At 39.9% G+C, this 19503-nt stretch overlaps 1 protein-coding gene across 1 annotated transcript in view; it reads right to left on the reverse strand.

Annotated features, from left to right (window-relative positions):
• Positions 1 to 19503, reverse strand: part of KDM5B (lysine demethylase 5B) — a 76989-nt gene that overhangs the window by 27153 nt on the left and 30333 nt on the right. Inside the window, exons 5-9 of the mRNA XM_059999150.1 lie at positions 7142 to 7276; positions 5265 to 5361; positions 3818 to 3927; positions 2130 to 2288; positions 1532 to 1651 (exon numbers count right to left, since the gene is read on the reverse strand). Coding sequence (XP_059855133.1) covers positions 1532 to 1651; positions 2130 to 2288; positions 3818 to 3927; positions 5265 to 5361; positions 7142 to 7276 — 621 coding nt within the window. The remainder of the gene's footprint in view (positions 1 to 1531; positions 1652 to 2129; positions 2289 to 3817; positions 3928 to 5264; positions 5362 to 7141; positions 7277 to 19503) is intronic.

Below are 19503 nucleotides of genomic sequence, written 5' to 3' on the forward strand. Positions count from 1 at the left end.
GGGCTGGCCAGGCTGAGTGCTTAGGATCTGCACTAATCTGATACGAGGCCAGAGGCCTGTCCCTCAAAGTGCAAAAAGCCAACCACAAATACAAGAGGCACCAGGACTGGTTAAGCGAACATATGGGGAAATAATATGTAATGCAGGAGGGGTAAAAAGAACTGAAAATTCAAAGGGAATATTACTTGAATTTATAAGTCTGTTAAATAAGGGGACATTTTAAGTAACTTAACAGTTAATGTTAGTGATGTGAGGCAAAGCAGGTTCACTCATACACTGCTATGGTCCCGTAAATGATACAGCTATTAGATGGAAAAAAAATGGATAAATATTAAGAAAATAATCCAATTAAATAGACGCATACAGGACTTCCCTGGTGGCGCAGTGGTTAAGAATCCGTCTGCCAATGCAGGGGACACAGGTGGGCTCAACAACCAGATCCCGACTGGTTCCCGGATCCCTGGTCCGGGAAGATCCCACATGCCGTGGAGCAACTAAGCCTGTGTGCCACAACTACTGAGCCTGCGCTCTAGAGCCCTCGCGTCACAGCTACTATAGCCCGTGTGCCCTAGGGCCCACGTGCCGCAACTACTGAAGCCTAGAGCCTGTGCTCCTCAACGAGAGAAGTCACCACAATGCAAGGCCCATGCACCGTAAAAAAGAATAGTGCCTGTTCGCCGCAACTACAGAAAGCTCACGCGCAGCAATGAAGACCCAACACAGCCCCCGCCCCCCCCCAAAAGGAGATGCATACAATGTCTGCTATAGCACTTTGTTGGTAGTGAGGAAAAACAGCTTAAATATCCAGAAGTATGGTAGGAAACCATTCATTTTAGTGTACTCATTTGATGGAATAGTAAATGCTGAATGAAGCATGCTTATGCTTCTAAGGGAATAAAGGAGAATTTAAAATACTAACGTTTAGGGACTTCCCTGGCGGTCCAGTGGTTAAGAATCTGCCTTCCAATGCAGGGGACGTGGGTTCGATCCCTGGTCGGGGAACTAAAATCCCACATGCCGCAGAGCAACTAAGCCCGCGTGCCACAACTAGAGAGAGCCCCGTGCTCCAAAGAGCCCATGCACTGCAACTAAGACCCGACGAAGCCAAATAAATAAATAAATATAAAATCCTAAAGTTTACAGTGCTAACTTATGACAACATAACAAGAGGTAAATGTGCCCCCAGGGCACAGCACATGGATTGGCACACAGGAGTCATTCAATAAATTTTGCAAAGTTTTCTTTGAATTTTATTTGTTGAGCTGAAAGGATTGCTGGTGATTTCCTTTCATTGGTATTCTGTTACTGTCGTTATATGATTTGTCTCAAAAAGCCTATCTTTAATCAAATGAAAAATTAGAATGCATTTTGAAGTACTGTGGAATGTTAATACTACCGAACAAATTAAAGGTTTCATTGTGCAAGACAATGACTGACTATCAGAGATAAGGGCCAACTCAAACGTCTTCAGATATACCTTTCCCCAAAAGTTATTAAAATCCTAAATTGAAGCAGTTATATATGTACATACATGGACTGGCATGTTGAAGTAATCAGATTTGAACGCATCTGCCATTTCCCCGAAAGTACGGAGGGTATAGTCCCTGGCTGCCTGTTCAAAGCCAAATGCTTCTTGTGGCTTACTGCACTCCTGTCAAAACACAAAGAAAGAAAAAGGAAAGATATTTATTTATATGTATATTTACTTTTGGTTCACATATATATGTATATATGAGAAATTATATATGTTTACTAAAATTACTTGTGTAATTCCATTTGTGCAATTTCCACTTGGATGAATATACATCGAAATATTAACAGTGATTATCTATGGACTATGAAATTATCTATTTTTTAAGTTGTTCAGTGCCTAAGAATTTTTGCAAAGAGCATGCAATGCTTTTTTTAAATGAAATTTTTAAAAATGTAGTTATTAAAATGTTTTTCTGACTCTCAGCTTGCTGCATAGCTGCTGTGTAGCTCACTTCCAAGACCTCTTTCCTATTCAGGCCCACCCCAATTTTTGTCATGATACTCCTTATTATCAATTGCCAAATCTAAAACCGGAAGGTGAAGAAAACACCTTCTTAAGGAAATTTTCTAATGCCACCTCTGCTATTAATTCTGACCTGAGCCAAACACTTAGGACACCTCCAGTCTCCCTTGGGAACATCATGGAGCGGCGGGATCAGGCAGAAGGTGTGGTAACTGTCATCACACCCATCACACAAGAGAAGCCGGTCCTCATCGTTGCCACTGCCACACAAGAGGCAGACATACAGGTCAACCTGCAGCATGAAAATGGGCACAGAACACAAGGGCATGAGCTGCTGTTTGATTCTGTGAAACTCTAGGAATGAAATGGATCTGAGGCATAATCTAGTCTCTCCAATATGCTGCAAGTGAAAATGTTTCACCCTCTATAAGGGACATGTTAAATAAAAATGTTTCACCTTCTATTATGGGATATTTCAAAATATCTCATGCATTCCCAACTCTGAAGAGTGATCTCCAAGATTTCTCAATTGTGTGTTTTAATTAAAGTTTGTTACTTAAATATCCAGCTTTTAGTAGCTTACAGAAAGATAGTCTTCTAGAAGAATAACATGTTAGGCAACAAATTATCCACCTAACCAAAAACAGAACTAATAAAGGAAAAGTTCAATTTTGCCATGTTAAAAGGCAAAGATTTTACAGTTTTTACAAAACTTAGTTTCCTTTTAACATGGCAAAACTGAAGTTAACTAACCACATTAAATTACCATTTTACATTCTAATTAGTGATAGTTAAGAAGTTCCCCCAAATACACAGTAATAAAACTACACAGTCATTACCTACTATGCGTTGTATCATGTTTCCCCAAAATTCCTATGTTGAAGTCCTAACCCCCAGTACCTCAGAATGTGACTGTATTTGAAGACAGGGTCTTAAAAGAGGTCGTTAAAAAGGTCATATGGGTGGGCCCTAATCCAGTATGACTGGTGTCCTTGTAAGAAGAGACTAGGACACAGACACACACAGAGGAAAACCATGAGGACACAGGGACATGACCATCTACAAGCCAAGGACAGAGGCCTCAGGAAAAACCCAAGTCTTCAAACACCTTGATCTCAGACTTGTAGCCTCCAGAACCGTGGGAAAATAAACTTCGCTTGTTTGAGCCACTCGGTCTGTGATATTTCATTATGGCAGTCGGAGCAGACTTTTTTGTTGTAGCAAATAGAAACCTGGGCTCTGCTAGCTTTCTGACTGCTTTGTTTGTTTCTGTGCTGGGGCAGAGGGAGATGATATTTATGAACAGAACATTTAATTGGAATAACTTCCAATTCCAAGATCAAAAGCACTGTCATCAAGCTGCTCCCAGGTGCTCAGAAGGGGGCTGAGGAAGAGAGCTTGGCTTTTTGTTTCCACCTGAGTGAACAGCTCCCCAGGCCTCTGACCCTGCTAGGCCCTAGCCTCCCTCCTACCTGCGCACTCCTTCCCTTATCCTTCCTTGCTGTAAAGTTGGAAAACATCATCTTGATTTCTGATCTACCTTCAGCTCGCTTGGAGGTGGGCTAGTCGGTTATCGACAATTCTCCATAGGATTGAGCTCACCAATATTCAGTGCTAAACTGAACGTCCTCCAGAAAAATGGCTGTCAACGCCCCCAGCTGTTACTACTGATTTCACGACGCATCTGTGTTTCCCTGTTTATAAACTGATACTACAAACCACCTCTAAAGGTCTCTTCATTGTGAGACACTGAGCCAGCAGTCCCAGGTAAGGCACTAAGTATAAACCGGGCTGTAAAAGTGTTTAAAGATGTCGACTCACAGCACTGGTGGTTTTTTTCGCTCGACTCCTGGGTTTCTCCTTCTCGCTCTCTGTAATACACTCCTTCCTCTCAGCAGGTTCTTGCTTGAGGCTGCTTTTCCCGTCTTTCTCTGTAGGAGGCAGTCCAGGTCAGCACTCCCTCTGCTCTGTCCCGTCAGCTCCCTCCCGTGCTCATCCCTCCTGCTGCTGGGGTGCCCCGGACACAGTTCTCTGCTCGCTCCAGCGCAGCAGCACCCAGAGTTACTACGTTCAGGAGCTCCGTGCTGCCTACTTTAGGGTGACGTATAACTCTCACACCATTCAAATTCCAAGATACAAGCACAAGATATGATACCAGATGTTGCTCAGGTCTGTATGCTTTCAAATTGGGAGCCGAAGATATGCTCTTCTAAAGACTAAGACATAACATATGCTGGTGAAAGCAAATTCCTCTTGATCTTGACCATAAGACACTGACCGTTCACCAACAGCACCCCCTCCACGTTACAGATTATCCCTCCATGATCTAAGATTACTAGCCTCTCTAGCTTCCTGGTTTCAAAGACTGAGAATTTTCTAAAACACTAGCTATCAATTAATGAGCTATTCTGCGGAAGGTATTGCGCTAAATGCTTTCCATCAATTGTTATTATATCAATCATATAACCCTTTGCAACCAATCTGTTTCAAAGACAAGAAAACTGACATTAAAAGAAGTCAAGAAGTATCTCTAAGGTCATACAACTAGTTAGTGGCTGAGCCAGGATTCAGATTCAGATCTGTATTTTTACAACTCCATCTACTTTCCATTACATTGTGCTGCCTTTCCCACTAACTCACCAGTCACTAAGAAAAGCCCATTTCAATAACTACTTCTTCATTACTAAGTGCCTGCCTATATAGAATTTCTCTCAAGACAGTGTCAAACCTACCTTTCAGTGGCTGACATCAAGCAGTGACCAGGCGAGCATCTGTCAATTAAAACTCAGATTAAGAAAGCCTGCCTGCCTGCCATGCCTGAAACAAGCCTATCAGATATTCAGTCAAAGGCACCTATGCTTCTCACAAATCACTTCTTTACAATTAATGCTACTGAACCAAATTTCAAAGTATTGGGTTGGCCAAAAAGTTTGCTTGGTTTTAAGTAAAAATAAGACACATTTTTCATTTTCACCAAGAACTGCATGGAACAACATATTCACTGACCGAATGAACTTTTTGGCCACCTCAAAAGCAACTAGTTACAGTTGAGAAATTCAATCACATTTCTAATATGCATATATTCATTTGTTTATCTCTCTTTCCAGTCATCTAATTATGAAAACAAGGATATTAATAAGATTTTATTTCTCAAGGCACAACCCAGTGACTAGTATGTAAAGTTGCTCCAATATTTTCTTAACTACCAGATGAATGATTGTTTTTACTTATTCACTCTTCCTTCCTATTCATGGATGAACTTTCTTACCATTTTCACACTTTGGAGCTGGACATCCCATTCGACGTCTCAGGTTATGAGTTCTGGCTTCTGCTGTCTCTTCTGGTTCTATTTTAATATTCATGGCCTTAAAAAAATTTGTCATATGCATGAATATTTCCTTTAAAAAGACAGAAATCTTCTAAAATCCAATTGGAATCACAAAGTGCCTATAATCTTATAAATTCTCTCTATTAACAGGACATTCAAAACTCTCTCCCTTAGAGCAGAGATTCCACCCTTAATATTATTATTACTTAAGGAATGAATGAGGAAACTTAGAAGTTAGGAGTATTCTCCACTTCAACAGGTCAAAAATTTAGGAAAAAGTCAAAGGATCAGGGATGACTTATAGGAAGTGTTACCACCCAAATTGGGAACAGTGTGTATTTCCTACTAGAAGCCCCTCAGTTCTCATCTACTCACAACTTACAAAACTTAGCCAAATCCTGAACAGTTACATAAATAACGTAATTTCATCAGCCTAGAAGAGTTTGCTGGCTCTTCCAAAGTATGACAGCATTCAAGGAAAACTCAGCTTCCACAACAAGTTTCTATTAATTCTTGTAGTGAACTGTCACTACAAACTGCTCCCCTAACACCGCTGAGTCACGGCTCCCTCACCAGTGAGAGCCTGTGAGCCAGTCTCAGTACCTGGTGTCCACGAAGTGCTCATACTGGTTGATAAGCAAAGCCTTGTCTGCTCTGGGACACAAGTGACATTGTGGAACTGTGCCTGTGTTCACTCATGAACAATCAGGGTATCTACTGCTAACACGATTTCTTCCAGGGCCATACCATCACCATGATGTGTCATCAAGACAGACCTAGGCATCCACAGCACTGGGCATGTCTTACACATTTAAAGATCAAGATGTGCTCAAACAAGAACTGACTTTAAGATGAATAAACCTGCAGCCTGCTTGTGGGCTTCAAATAACCATATATGTTCCTATTCTGAGGGATTCTCACTTCAAAAAAATGGAGTCGCTAAATTTTTTCATATCTCCAACTTACCTAAGTGAAAAGTAATTCTCTTATTTATCCATTTCCTCAGAAACCAAAATGGCTGAATTTTTTCATCCTCACCAATAATTATTAAATAACCCAACTACTGATTCAGAAACCTAACTAATGCCATGAGGCTTCCCAGTTCTAAACTGTTCCTAATATATTAATCACTGACTCTTCATACTCATATGTCCATCAAGGAACCCGAAACCTACCCAGCTCTGTGTGGGAACAAGGTAACTGGGAGAACACTCTTCTCCCTTTCCAGGAGAAACCTCTCAGAGCAGAAAAATCTAAGAGCAACTTGTCTTTCTTAAGTCTTTCACTCCTCATCTTCCCTCAGGCTTCACTCTCATGTTATCTGTGTGTTACATCACCAGCCCCCTTGCTCCCTGAATATTTTCTGGCTTAGCATAAATGTTTGCCACAGATTCCATACTCCTCCTTCAGGAAGTCTGAGAAAAATCGCTTTCACTACCTTCTTCGTAACCTCTCAAAAACAGTACTTTTCAGCAAAAATCTCCAACTTCACTCCTACTAACCTTAATTCCCAATAAATCTTGCCCAACATCACAAGGGTCACAATGAACGCCTATTCACCTATTCTTCCTAGCCTCTGACCATTAACCATGCAGCAGCTGACTGTCCAGGCAGCATAAACCTAGAAAGATTTCAATTCCTCACCCCTCTGACAGTGCAATTCCCCCAAGTGTAAAAGCCAGAGTATAAACAGCATCCCTCTGTGAGGTTAGTAAAGTTCAATCTATGAAGAGCACGTGCATGAGAGAAATCCAGGGTCAGACACACGTTAGCACCGGGACTTGAGGCCTGTTTGATCAACCTCACGAGGCTCTCACCTCCGCTCTCATGCGTTTTGCTCGTCGAGCTGGGGGACACGTTTCCAAGGGCTGCACAGACTGCCTCTGGGGAATATCATGGGGTTTGTACTCCTTGTCCTTTGTGTCTGTGGTCAGGTTTGGCTTCTGCAGACACTGGAAATAAAACACAACTGTACTGATGAATTCTCCCCCACCCCTTTTTTAAAAAAATAAATTTATTTATTTTTAATTTTGGCTGTGTTAGGTCTTCGTTGCTGCGCATGGGCTTTCTCTAGTTGCGGTGAGCGGGGGCTACTCTTCATTGCAGTATGCGGGCTTCTCATTGCGGTGGCTTCTCTTGTTGAGGAGCACAGGCTCTGGGCGCGTGGGCTTCAGCAGTTGTGGCACGCGGGCTCAGTAGCTGTGGCTCGCAGGCTCAGTAGTTGTGGCTCGCGGGCTCTAGAGTGAAGCCTCAGTAGTTGTGGCGCACAGGCTTAGTTGCTCTGCAGCATGTGGGATCTTCCCAGAGCAGGGCTCGAACCTGTGTCCTCTGCATTGGCAGGAGGATTCTTAACCACGGCGCCACCAGGGAAGTCCCTTCCCCCTTTTTTAATCTTAAGAGAATTTCACTGGATTTTTGCAGGGTATATTTTACAATGATTTATGGAAATACATAACAGGTGTGCAATTTTTAAAATCTAAATAAACACAAAGACAAGTCTGCAGTTACCAACCATATACACACACATATAGTTATATTAACAGCTTGACTTTTTTTCAGGAGGTGAATGGTGTTGCTTCAATTCATTTAATTGTTGCTATCACCTCATCAGGTTACAACAGGCCACAGCAGGCTCGAGGCAGTCTCCATGAGCCAACAATTATCCCTGCTTGCAACTGTAAATTAAGTGAAGGCCCAAACTGCTAGAAAGGCCCCCTGTATGTTCCCCAAATAGCTTTCCATAATCAGAATATCTCATTTTTAAAATGTTTACAGTAATAAAATATGGAATCCAGTAATTTTTCTAAATTTTACAATCCTGTAGGTTTAAACATAATTAGCAACCTTCTATTATCAAAAAGATATCATTTGAATTGAGAAAACAGATCATGTGACTATTATCCCTTATTAAAGCTTTCCTTTTCTTCAATATATTCCTACAAAGTCTAACTCACAAGAAAAAGGTTGATAGCCCACAGCAATAACTTTGGTTCTGATCATACAAGAATCTCTTCTTGCTTTGATTTTTCTTTTTAGTTTGATTCTAAGCTCACCGAAAAAGAGTATTTAATGCCAATACAACAAAACACAGTGACCACAAAATATTACCACTGAATCTAATATGAATTTCAAGTAAATACCACTCCTTTATAAGAGGTCCTACAAATGCCACAGGAAGCATTTTTAAAAGCAGGCTCCAAAATGTAACCACTGAAGGTCTACTGTATTATCCATACTTGTAATAAGATACACTGAAACTATAACCTTCTACAACTCTTGGCTCTGCGAGCACCATTACAACCATGCAGTGTCACTAACATGCTTGGCTCCTTCCTCCTGACATTTGCAGAAAGAATCCAGAGAATGGGGAGAAGGACAAAAGAAAATACAGAGCAACCATCTAACACAATCTATTTCTGACATTTAAGTAATATGTACTATTAAAAAAATACTAGAATAGATTTCTTGATACTCTAAACAAGAACGAATCTACCACTGGGAGCACAACCTATAATATTAAATATTCTGCTCCTTCTAATTAAACCTACACACTGATCTGATCTAGAAACATCAACTCCACTAGTATGGAATATCACTGCCCACTCCACAACAAGTCCTCAATTGAGCGTTTAGAGTATGTTCAATGAAAACATGCAGATGGGAAAAAAACCTGTCCTCCATCTAAATTAACCTCCTTCGTGTATTATATACACTTTCTATTGAGACCTGAAAGTATGTGTGATTGTGGAGATATGAACTGAGCTGAATCACAGACATTTTATTAAGTGGATGGTCAGAAATTCAGATGTTATATATGTGGTTCTCATCTCCCACTAGTCTAAATGGTTCTGTAATCCATGGCCTGCCTGGCTGTATAAGGACTTTGAAGAACTAAGATAAAATCAAGCTCAGAAGCTCTTTAGAATATATATGAAGAGATTATTTTGTTTCAAACCAGGATTCAAAACATACACTTGATGTGTTTGTTTTATATTTAATGCTATCGCATGCCAACTCTTAAACCTTTGTTTGAGAAACTGGAATTTAGAGGTGATTTATATCATCACACCGTAATGACATCACCCTACAGGGGCAGAGCAATCCCTTAAGACATTTAGAAAACACAGGGATACAAGACTGAGGCTTCTGTCCCGTTATCCAGCACATCACCACACAACTTCTCTCAAGTTTCCCGAAACTTACTTTAGGCCTAAGTTTACCCTTTTGCAACAGTTCCTTCATTGTGCACTCTACCCCTGCCCCCTTTATTACCGGTTTATTCTTTAAGAGCAGTTTTAGGTTTACAGCCTAGTTGAGAGGAAGGTACCTAGATTTACCATACACCAGCTGTCCCCACACATGTACAGCCTCTCCCATCATCAACATCCCCCACCAGAGTAGTAGAATTTGCTACAACTGATGTAGCAACTGATTAGCTACAACTGATGAACCTACATTCACACATCACCCAAAGTCCACAGTTCACACATCAGGATTCACTCTTGGTGCTGGACATTCTATGAGTTTGGACAAAGGTGGAGGATCATCTAGAGTACTTTCACTGCCCTATCAATCCTCTGTGCTCTGCCTATTCATCTTACACTCCTGCCCTCAGCCCCTTGCAACCACTGATCTTTTTACCGTCTCCATAGTTCTTTTCCAGAATACCACTGAGTTGGAATCATACAGTACATGCAGTCCTTTCACATTGGCTTCTTTAACTTTCATAAAAATATGCACTTGGGACTTCCCTGATGGTCCAGTGGTAAAGAATCCACCTTACAATGCAGGGAACGCGGGCTCAATCAGTGGTCAGGGAACCAAGATCCCACATGCTGCGGGGCAACTAAGCCCATGCGCCACAACTCCTGAGCTCACACACCTCAACTAGAGCCTGCGGGCCACAAACTACAGAGCCCACGCGCTCTAGAGCCCACATGCCACAACTAGAGAAGAGAAAAAAACCTGCACACCACAACTAGAGGGAAGCCCACGCACCACAACGAAGGATTCCGCATGCCACAACTAAGACCCAACGCAGCCAAAAATAAATAAAACAAATAAATAAATCCTAAAAAAAAAAAATGCACTTAAGGTTCCTTCTTGTCCTCTCATGACTTGACAGCTCATTGTTTTTTAGCCTCCATCATCTGGCTGTACCATAATTTGTTTATCCATTCACCTACTAAAGGACATCTTGCTTACTTCCAACTTTTGACAATTATGAATAACAAACCTGCTACAAATATCCAGGTGCAGGTTTCTGTGTGGATATAAGTTTGCAACTCCTTTGGGTAAATACCAAGGAGTGTGATTGCTGCATTGTATGATAAAAGCACGTTTATTAGTTTTCTAAGAAATTGTCCAACTGTCTTCCAAAGTGGCAGTTCCATTTTGTATTCGACCAGCAATGGAAAAACGTTCCTGTTGCTCCACATCCTCGCCAGCATTTGGTGTTGTCATGTTCTGAATATCGGTCATTCTAATGGTGTGTAGTGGTGTCTCATTGCTGTTTTCCATTCTTTTTTAAAAAAAATATGTATTTTAATTCTCCTTTCCTCTAAGGATTATTTTCAAAAATCAGAAATGGGCATAAAAATTTATGCACAAATAATTCAGCAAGAAGAGACATTCACAGAAGGATCAACAAAATGAAAAGGCAGAGTACTTTGTACCAGATGAAGGAACTAATAAAACTGCAGAAAAACAATTAAATGAAGTGGAGATAGGCAACCTTCCAGAAAAAGAATTCAGAATAATGATAGTGAAGATGATCCAGGACCTTGGAAAAAGAATGGAGGCAAAGATCAAGAAGATGCAAGAAATGTTTAACAAAGACCTAGAAGAATTAAAGAACAAACACCTAGAAGAATTAAAGAACAAACAGAGATGAACAATACAATAACTGAAATGAAAAATACACTAGAAGGAATCAATATCAGAATAACTGAGGCAGAAGAATGGATAAATGACCTGGAAAACAGAATGGTGGAATTCACTGCTGTGGAACAGAATGAAGAAAAAAGAATGGAAAGAAATGAAGACAGCCTAAGAGACCTCTAGGACAACATTAATCGCACCAACATTTGCATTATAGGGGGTCCCAGAAGGAGAAGAGAGAGAGAAGGGACCCAAGAAACATTTGAAGAGATTGTAGTCAAAAACTTCCCTGACATGGGAAAGGAAATAGCCACCCAAGTCCAGGAAGTGCAGCGAGTCCCAGGCAGGATAAACCCAAGGAGAAACACGCCGAGGCACATAGTAATCAAATTGACAAAAATTAAAGGCAAAGAAAAATTATTGAAAGCAACAAGGAAAAAATGACAAATAACATACAAGGGAACGGTTAACAGGTGATGCCTCAGCAGAAACTCTACCAGCCAGAAGGGAGTGGCATGATATATTTAAAGTGATGAAAGGGAAGAACATAAAACCAAGATTACTTTACCTGCCAAGGATCTCATTCAGATTTGACAGAGAAATCAAAAGTTTTACAGACAAGCAAATGCTAAGAGAATTCAGCACCACCAAACCAGCTCTACAACAAATGCTAAAGGAACTACTCTAAGTGGGAAACACAAGAGAAGAAAAGGACCTACAAAAACAAACCCATAACAATTAAGAAAATGGTAACAGGAACATACATATCGATAATTACCTTAAACGTTAATGGATTAAGTGCTCCAACCAAAAAACACAGGCTTGCTGAATGGATACAAAAACAAGACCCATATATATGCTGTCTACAAGAGACCCACTTCAGACCTAGGGACACATACAGACTGAAAGTGAGCAGATGGAAAAAGATATTCCAGGCAAATGGAAATCAAAAGAAAAGTGGAGTAGCAATACTCATATCAGATAAAATAGACTTTCAAATAAAGAATGTTATAAGAGACAAGGAGGGACACTACATAATGATCAAGGGATCAATCCAAGAAGATATAACAATTATAAATATATATGCACCCAGCATAGGAGCACCTCAATGCATAAGACAACTGCTAACAGCTATAACAGAGGAAATGGAGGGACTTCCCCGGTGGCACAGTGGTCAAGAATCCGCCTGCCAATGCAGGGGACACGGGTTCGAGCCCTGGTCCGGAAGATCCCACATGCCGCGGAGCAACTAAGCCCATGCACCACAACTACTGACCCTGCACTCTAGAGCCCGTGAGCCACAACTACTGAAGCTCTCACGCCTAGAGCTTGTGCTCCGCAACAAGAGAAGCCACTGCAATAAGCATGCACACCTCAACAAAGAGCAGCCCCTGCTCACCACAACTTCGTTGCCTGCGCACAGCAACAAAGACCCAACACAGCCCAAAATAAATAAATAAATAACTTTAAAAAAAAAATTAAAAAATTTTTAAAAAAAGAGGATATCAACAGTAACACAGTAATAGTGGGGGACTTTTAACACCTTACTTACACCAATGGACAGATCATCCAGACAAAAAGTTACTAAGAAAACACAAGCTTGAATTGACACAATAGACCAGATAGATTTAATTGGTATTTATAGGACATTCCATCCCAAAACAGCAGATTACACTTTCTTCTCAGGTGCACACAGAACATTCTCCAGGATAGGTCACATCTTGGGTCACAAATCAAGCTCGGTAAATTTAAGAAAATTGAAATCATATCAAGCATGTTTTCCGACCACAATGCTATGAGATTAGAAATCAATTAGAGGCGGGTTTCCCTGGTGGCACAGTGGTTAAGAATCTGCCTGCCAATGCAGGGGACATGGGTTCGAGCCCTGGCCAGGAAGATCCCACATGCCACAGAGCAACTAATCCCGTGCGCCACAACTAATGAGCCTGCACTCTAGATCCCGCGAGCCACAACTACTGAGGCTGCGCGCCACAACTACTGAAGCTTACGCCTAAAGCCTGTGCTCTGCAACAAGAGAAGCCACCACAGTGAGAAGCCCACGCACCACAAGGAAGAGTAACCCCAGCTCTCTGCAACTAGAGAAAGCCCGTGCCCAGCAACGAAGACCCAATGCAGCCAGAATTAAATAAATAAAATAAATAAATTTGTTTTTTAAAAAAATCAATTACAGGGGGAAAAGATGTAAAAAACACAAACACATGGAGGCTAAATAATACGTTACTAAATAACCAAGAGATCACTGAAGAAATCAAAGAGGACATCACAAAATACCTAGAGACAAATGACAATGAAAACATGAGGATCCAAAACCTATGGGATGCAGCAAAAGCAGTTCTGAGAGGGAAGTTTATAGCAATACAAGCCTACCTCAAGAAACAAGAAAAATCTCAAATAAACAATCTAAGCTTACATCTAAAGAATTAGAGAAAGAAGAACAAACAAAACCCAAAGTTAGCAGAAGAAAAGAAATCATACAGATCAGAGCAGAAATAAATGAAATAGAAATAAAGAAAACAACAGCAAAGATCAATAAAACTAAAAGCTTGTTCTTTGAGAAGATAAAATTGATAAACCATTAGCCAGACTCATCAAGAAAAAGAGGGAGAGGACTCAAATCAATAAAATTAGAAATGAAAAGGAGAAGTTACAACAGACACCGCAGAAATACAAAGCATCCTAAGAGACTACTACAAGCAACTCTATGCCAATAAAATGGACAACCTGGAAGAAATGGACAAATTCTTAGAAAGGTATAACCTTCCAAGACTGAACCAGGAAGAAACAGAAAATATGAACAGACCAATCACAAGTAACGAAATTGAAACTGTGATTAAAAATCTTCCAACAAACAAAAGTCCAGGACCAGATGGCTTTACAGGTGAATTCTATCAAACATTTTGAGAAGAGCTATCATCCATCCTTCTCAAACTCTTCCAAAATATTGCAGAGGAAGGAACACTCCCAAACTCATTCTATGAGGCCACCATCACCCTGATACCAAAACCAGACAAAGATACTACAAAAAAAGAAAATTACAGACCAATATCACTGATGAATATCGATGCAAAAATCCTCAACAAAATACTAGCAAACAGAATCCAACAACACATTAAAAGGATCATACACCATGATCAAGTGGGATTTATCCCAGGGACGCAAGGATTCTTCAGTATACGCAAATCAATCAATGTGATACACCATATTAACCAACTAAAGAAGAAAAACCATATGATCATCTCAATAGATGCAGAAAAAGCTTCTGACAAAACTCAACACTCATTTATGATAAAAACTCTCCAGGACGTGGGCAAAGAGGGAACCTACCTCAACATAATAAAGGCCATATACAACAAACCCACAGCAAACATCATTCTCAATGATGAAAAACTGAAAGCATTTCCTCTAAGATCAGGAACGAGACAAGGATGCCCACTCTCACCACTATTATTCAACATCGTTTTGGAAGTCCTAGCCACGGCAATCAGAGAAGAAAAAGAAATAAAAGGAATACAAATTGGAAAAGAAGAAGTAAAACTGTCACTGTTTGCAGATGACATGATACTATACATAGAGAATCCTGAAATGCCACCAGAAAACTACTAGAGCTAATCAATGAATTTGGTTTTGCACAGAAATTTCTTGCATTCCTATACATTAACTACGAAAGACCAGAAAGAGGAATTAAGGAAACACTCCCATTTACCACTGCAACAAAAAGAATAAAATACCTAGGAATAAACCTACCTAGGGAGACAAAAGATCTGTATGCAGAAAACTATAAGACATTGATCAAAGAAATTAAAGATGATACCAAGAGATGGAGAGATATACCATGTTCCTGGATTGGAAGAATCAATATTGTGAAAATGACTATACTACCCAAAGCAATCTACTTTGCTTTGCAAAAGTAGATTCAATGAAATCCCTATCAAGTTACCAACGGCATTTTTTACGCAACTAGACAAATCATCTTAAAATTTGTATGGAGACACAAAAGACCTCGAATAGCCAAAGCAGTCCTGAGGGAAAAAAATGGAGCTGGAGGAATCAGTTTCCCTGACTTCAGACTATACTACAAAGCTACAGTAATCAAGACAATATGGTACTAGCACAAAAACAGAAACATAGATCAATGGAACAAGATAGAGCGCCCAGAGATAAACCCACACACCCATGGTCAACTAATCTATGACAAAGGAGGCAAAGATATATAATGGAGAAAAGACAGTCTCTTCAATAAGTGGTGATGGGAAAACTGGACAGCTACATGTAAAAGAATGAAATTAGAACACTCCCTAACACCATACACAAAAATAAACTCAAAATGGATTAGAGACCTAAATGTAAGACCAGATACTATAAAACTCTTAAAGGAAAACATAGAAGAACACTCTCTGACATAAATCACAGCAAGATCTTTTGTGATCCACCTCCTAGAGTAATGGAAATAAAAACAAAAAGAAACAAATGGGACCTAATGAAACTTAAAAGCTTTTGCACAGCAAAGGAAACCATAAACAAGACGAAAAGACAGCCCTCAGAATGGGAGAAATATTTGCAAATGAATCAACGGACAAAGGATTAATCTCAAAGTATATAAACAGCTCATGCAGCTCAATATTAAAGAAACAAACAACCCAATCCAAAAATGGGCAGAGGACCTAAATAGACATTTCTCCAAAGAAGACATACAGATGGCCAAGAAGCACATGAAAAGCTGCTCAACATCACTAATTATTAGAGAAATGCAAATCAAAATTACAATGAGGTTATCACCTCAAACCAGTTAGAATGGGCATCATCAGAAAATCTACAAACAACAAATGCTGGAGAGGGTGTGGAGAAAAGGGAACCCTCTTGCACTGTTGGTTGGAATGTAAACTGATACAGCCACTCTGGAGAACAGTATGGAGGTTCCTTAAAAAACTAAAAATAAAATTACCATATGATCCAGCAATCCCACTACTGGGCATATACCCAGAGAAAACCATAATTCAAAAAGACACATGCAGGCTTCCCTGGTGGCGCACTGGTTGAGAGTCCGCCTGCCGACGCAGGGGATACGGGTTCGTGCCCTGGTCCAGGAAGATCCCACGTGCCGCAGAGCGGCTGGGCCCATGAGCCATGGCCGCTGAGCCTGCGCGTCTGGAGCCTGTGCTCCTCAACGGGAGAGGCCACAACAGTGAGAGGCCCGCATACAGAAAAAAAAAAACAGAGACACATGCACCCCAATGTTCACTGCAGCACTATTTACAATAGCCAGGTCATGGAAGCAACCTAAATGCCCATCGACAGATGAATGGATAAAGAAGTTGTGGTACATATATACAATGGAATATTACTCAGCCATAAAAAGGAAATTGAGTCATTTGTTGAGACGTGGATGGACCTAGAGACTGTCATACAGAGTGAAGTAAGTCAGTTAGAGAAAAACAAATACCATATATTAACACATGTATGTGGAACCTAGAAAAATGGTACAGATGAACCGGTTTGCAGGGCAGAAGTTGAGACACAGATGCAGAGAACAAACGTATGGACACCAAGGGGGGAAAACCACAGTGGGGTGGGGATGGTGGTGTGCTGAATTGGGCAATTGGGATTGACATGTATACATTGATGTGTATAAAGTTGATGACTAATAACCTGCAGTATAAGAAAACAAACAAACAAACAGGAAACAACTTATACTAAACTTTCTTTGGGTTATTTGTATGGAAATATGTTAATATAAATGTTTCAGACATTACATGAAATTTCTAAAAATCTTGTATGTTCTGGTATAATGTTATAAGTCATAATTCTAGTTACTACTTTAAAATGTTCATCTCACAAATAACTAAATTTCCTTGTCAATTGCATTATTATGAACTTTCATCAAATCTTTAACCGTGGTCATTTTTAAGTCTTTTGTCATTTACAGACAGTTCTGGGTGTACTCTGATGCTTTTGCAAAAATGTTCCTATAAAAGGGTTTCACCTTCAAGGAATTCATGGAAGAGACTGACAAGTACAGGTTTCTGGTAACTGACTATACTGCTGAACTGAATGAATAAGCATTTTCAGAACTCTAACGGAAAACTGATGAATTCATAAAAGTGCTAACAAAAGATCAATATGAAAAAACAATTAATTACATGGGACTGAGTGAACTGATGAAGATGATTATAATTTTTATGACTTTCTGTTTGAATAAAAAAAAAATCCCACAAGGACTCAGAGACAAAAAATATACAAATCAATTCTCACAGCAAAGTAAAGGAGCTGTTACAGTGGAGGATTCCTGAACTGAATGTCAATATTATGACATAGTGTGAGTGTGTTTCGTGTTTGGTAATTGCAATCACTGTTACTCCTGTTGTGGTCATCCATTTACAATGCTTGGTATCAGTTGATATATCTCTTGTAAAAATAAAATACAGTGTGGTGTGTGAAAAAAAAAAACAACAGAAAATAAAAGAATAAAAGTCAGGAAGAGCAGGTGAACTGAAGAACACCATCTTTCACACAAGGCTCCACGAGGGTCCCCAGCGCTCCTCTGGATGCGTGATATGTGGCCTTACAAGAATTAGAAAAGGAAAATTTGTCCCATATCTTTACTCTCAATTAGTGTTCACATGCAGAATGCTATAGTGACTGTTCGTTGAAAACTTACAGGTAGTTTTCACTACCTATATGTCAGGCACTGTGTTGTATCTTATATGCATTTTATCATTTCATTTCCCTACAAAACACTATAATGTTGACACTATTAATGACACATTTTACAGATGAGGAAATTAAACCTTAGTATGCTTGAGTAACTGGTACAAGATCTCACAGCTGGTAATTATGTATTTGTATGGTTTGGTTATTGCACAATCATCCCTTTGGACTGTAACTTGTATAAAGACAGAATTGTATCTGTTGATGCCTCTATTCACCCCAGAGTGCTTAAACTATTTAACAGGGTCTTCATACATATATGTTTAATAAATATTTGTTCAACCACTGAATAAAAGAATAAATGAATGAAGTTGGGAAAAAAATTAAAAAATAAAAGGATCACACACCATGATCAAGTGGGATTTATCCCAGGGATGCAAGGATTCTTCAGTATACACAAGTCAATCAATGTGATACACCATATTAACCAACTAAAGAAGAAAAACCATATGATCATCTCAATAGATACAGAAAAAGCTTTTGACAAAATTCAACACCCATTTATGATAAAAATTCTCCAGAAAGTGGGCACAGAGGGAACCTACCTCAACATAATAAAGGCCATATGTGACAAACCCACAGCAAACATCATTCTCAATGGTGAAAAACTGAAAGCATTTCCTCTAAGATCAGAAACAAGACAAGGATGCCCACTCTCACCACTATTATTCAATATCGTTTTGGAAGTCCTAGCCACGGCAATCAGAGAAGAAAAAGAAATAAAAGGAATACAAATTGGAAAAGAAGAAGTAAAACTGTCACTGTTTGCAGATGACATGATACTATACATAGAGAATCCTAAAAATGCCACCAGAAAACTACTAGAGCTAATCAATGAATTTGGTAAAGTTGCAGGATACAAAATAAGTACACAGAAATCTCTTGCATTCCTATACATTAACAACGAAAGATCAGGAAGAGAAATTAAGGAAACAATCCCATTTACCACTGTAACAAAAAGAATAAAATACCTAGGAATAAACCTTCCTAAGGAGGTAAAAGACCTGCATTCAGAAAACTGTAAGACACTGATGAAAGAAATCAAAGATGACACAAACAGGGCTTCCCTGGTGGCGCAGTAGTTGAGAGTCCGCCTGCCGATGCAGGGGACACGGGTTTGTGTCCCGGTCCGGGAAGATCCCACGGGCCACGGAGTGGCTGGGCCCGTGAGCCATGGCCGCTGAGCCTGCGCATCCGGAGCCTGTGCTCCGCAACGGGAGAGGCCACAACAGTGAGAGGCCTGCGTACCGCAAAAAAAAAAAAAAAAAAAAAAAAAGATGACACAAACAGATGGAGAGATATACCATGTTCTTGGATTGGAAGAAACGATACTGTAAAAATGACTATACTACCCAAAGCAATCTACAGATTCAATGCAATACCTATCAAATTACCAATGGCAGTTTTTACGCAGCTAGAAGAAAAAATCTTAAAATCTGTATGTAGACACAAAAGACCCCGAATAGCCAAAGCAGTCTTGAGGGGAAAAAACGCAGCTGGAGGAATCAGACTCCCTGACTTCAGACTACACTACAAAGCTACAGTAATCAAGACAATATGTTACTGGCATAAA

Source organism: Delphinus delphis, chromosome 1, assembly GCF_949987515.2.
Source record: "Delphinus delphis chromosome 1, mDelDel1.2, whole genome shotgun sequence".
NCBI classification, from domain to species: domain Eukaryota; kingdom Metazoa; phylum Chordata; class Mammalia; order Artiodactyla; family Delphinidae; genus Delphinus; species Delphinus delphis.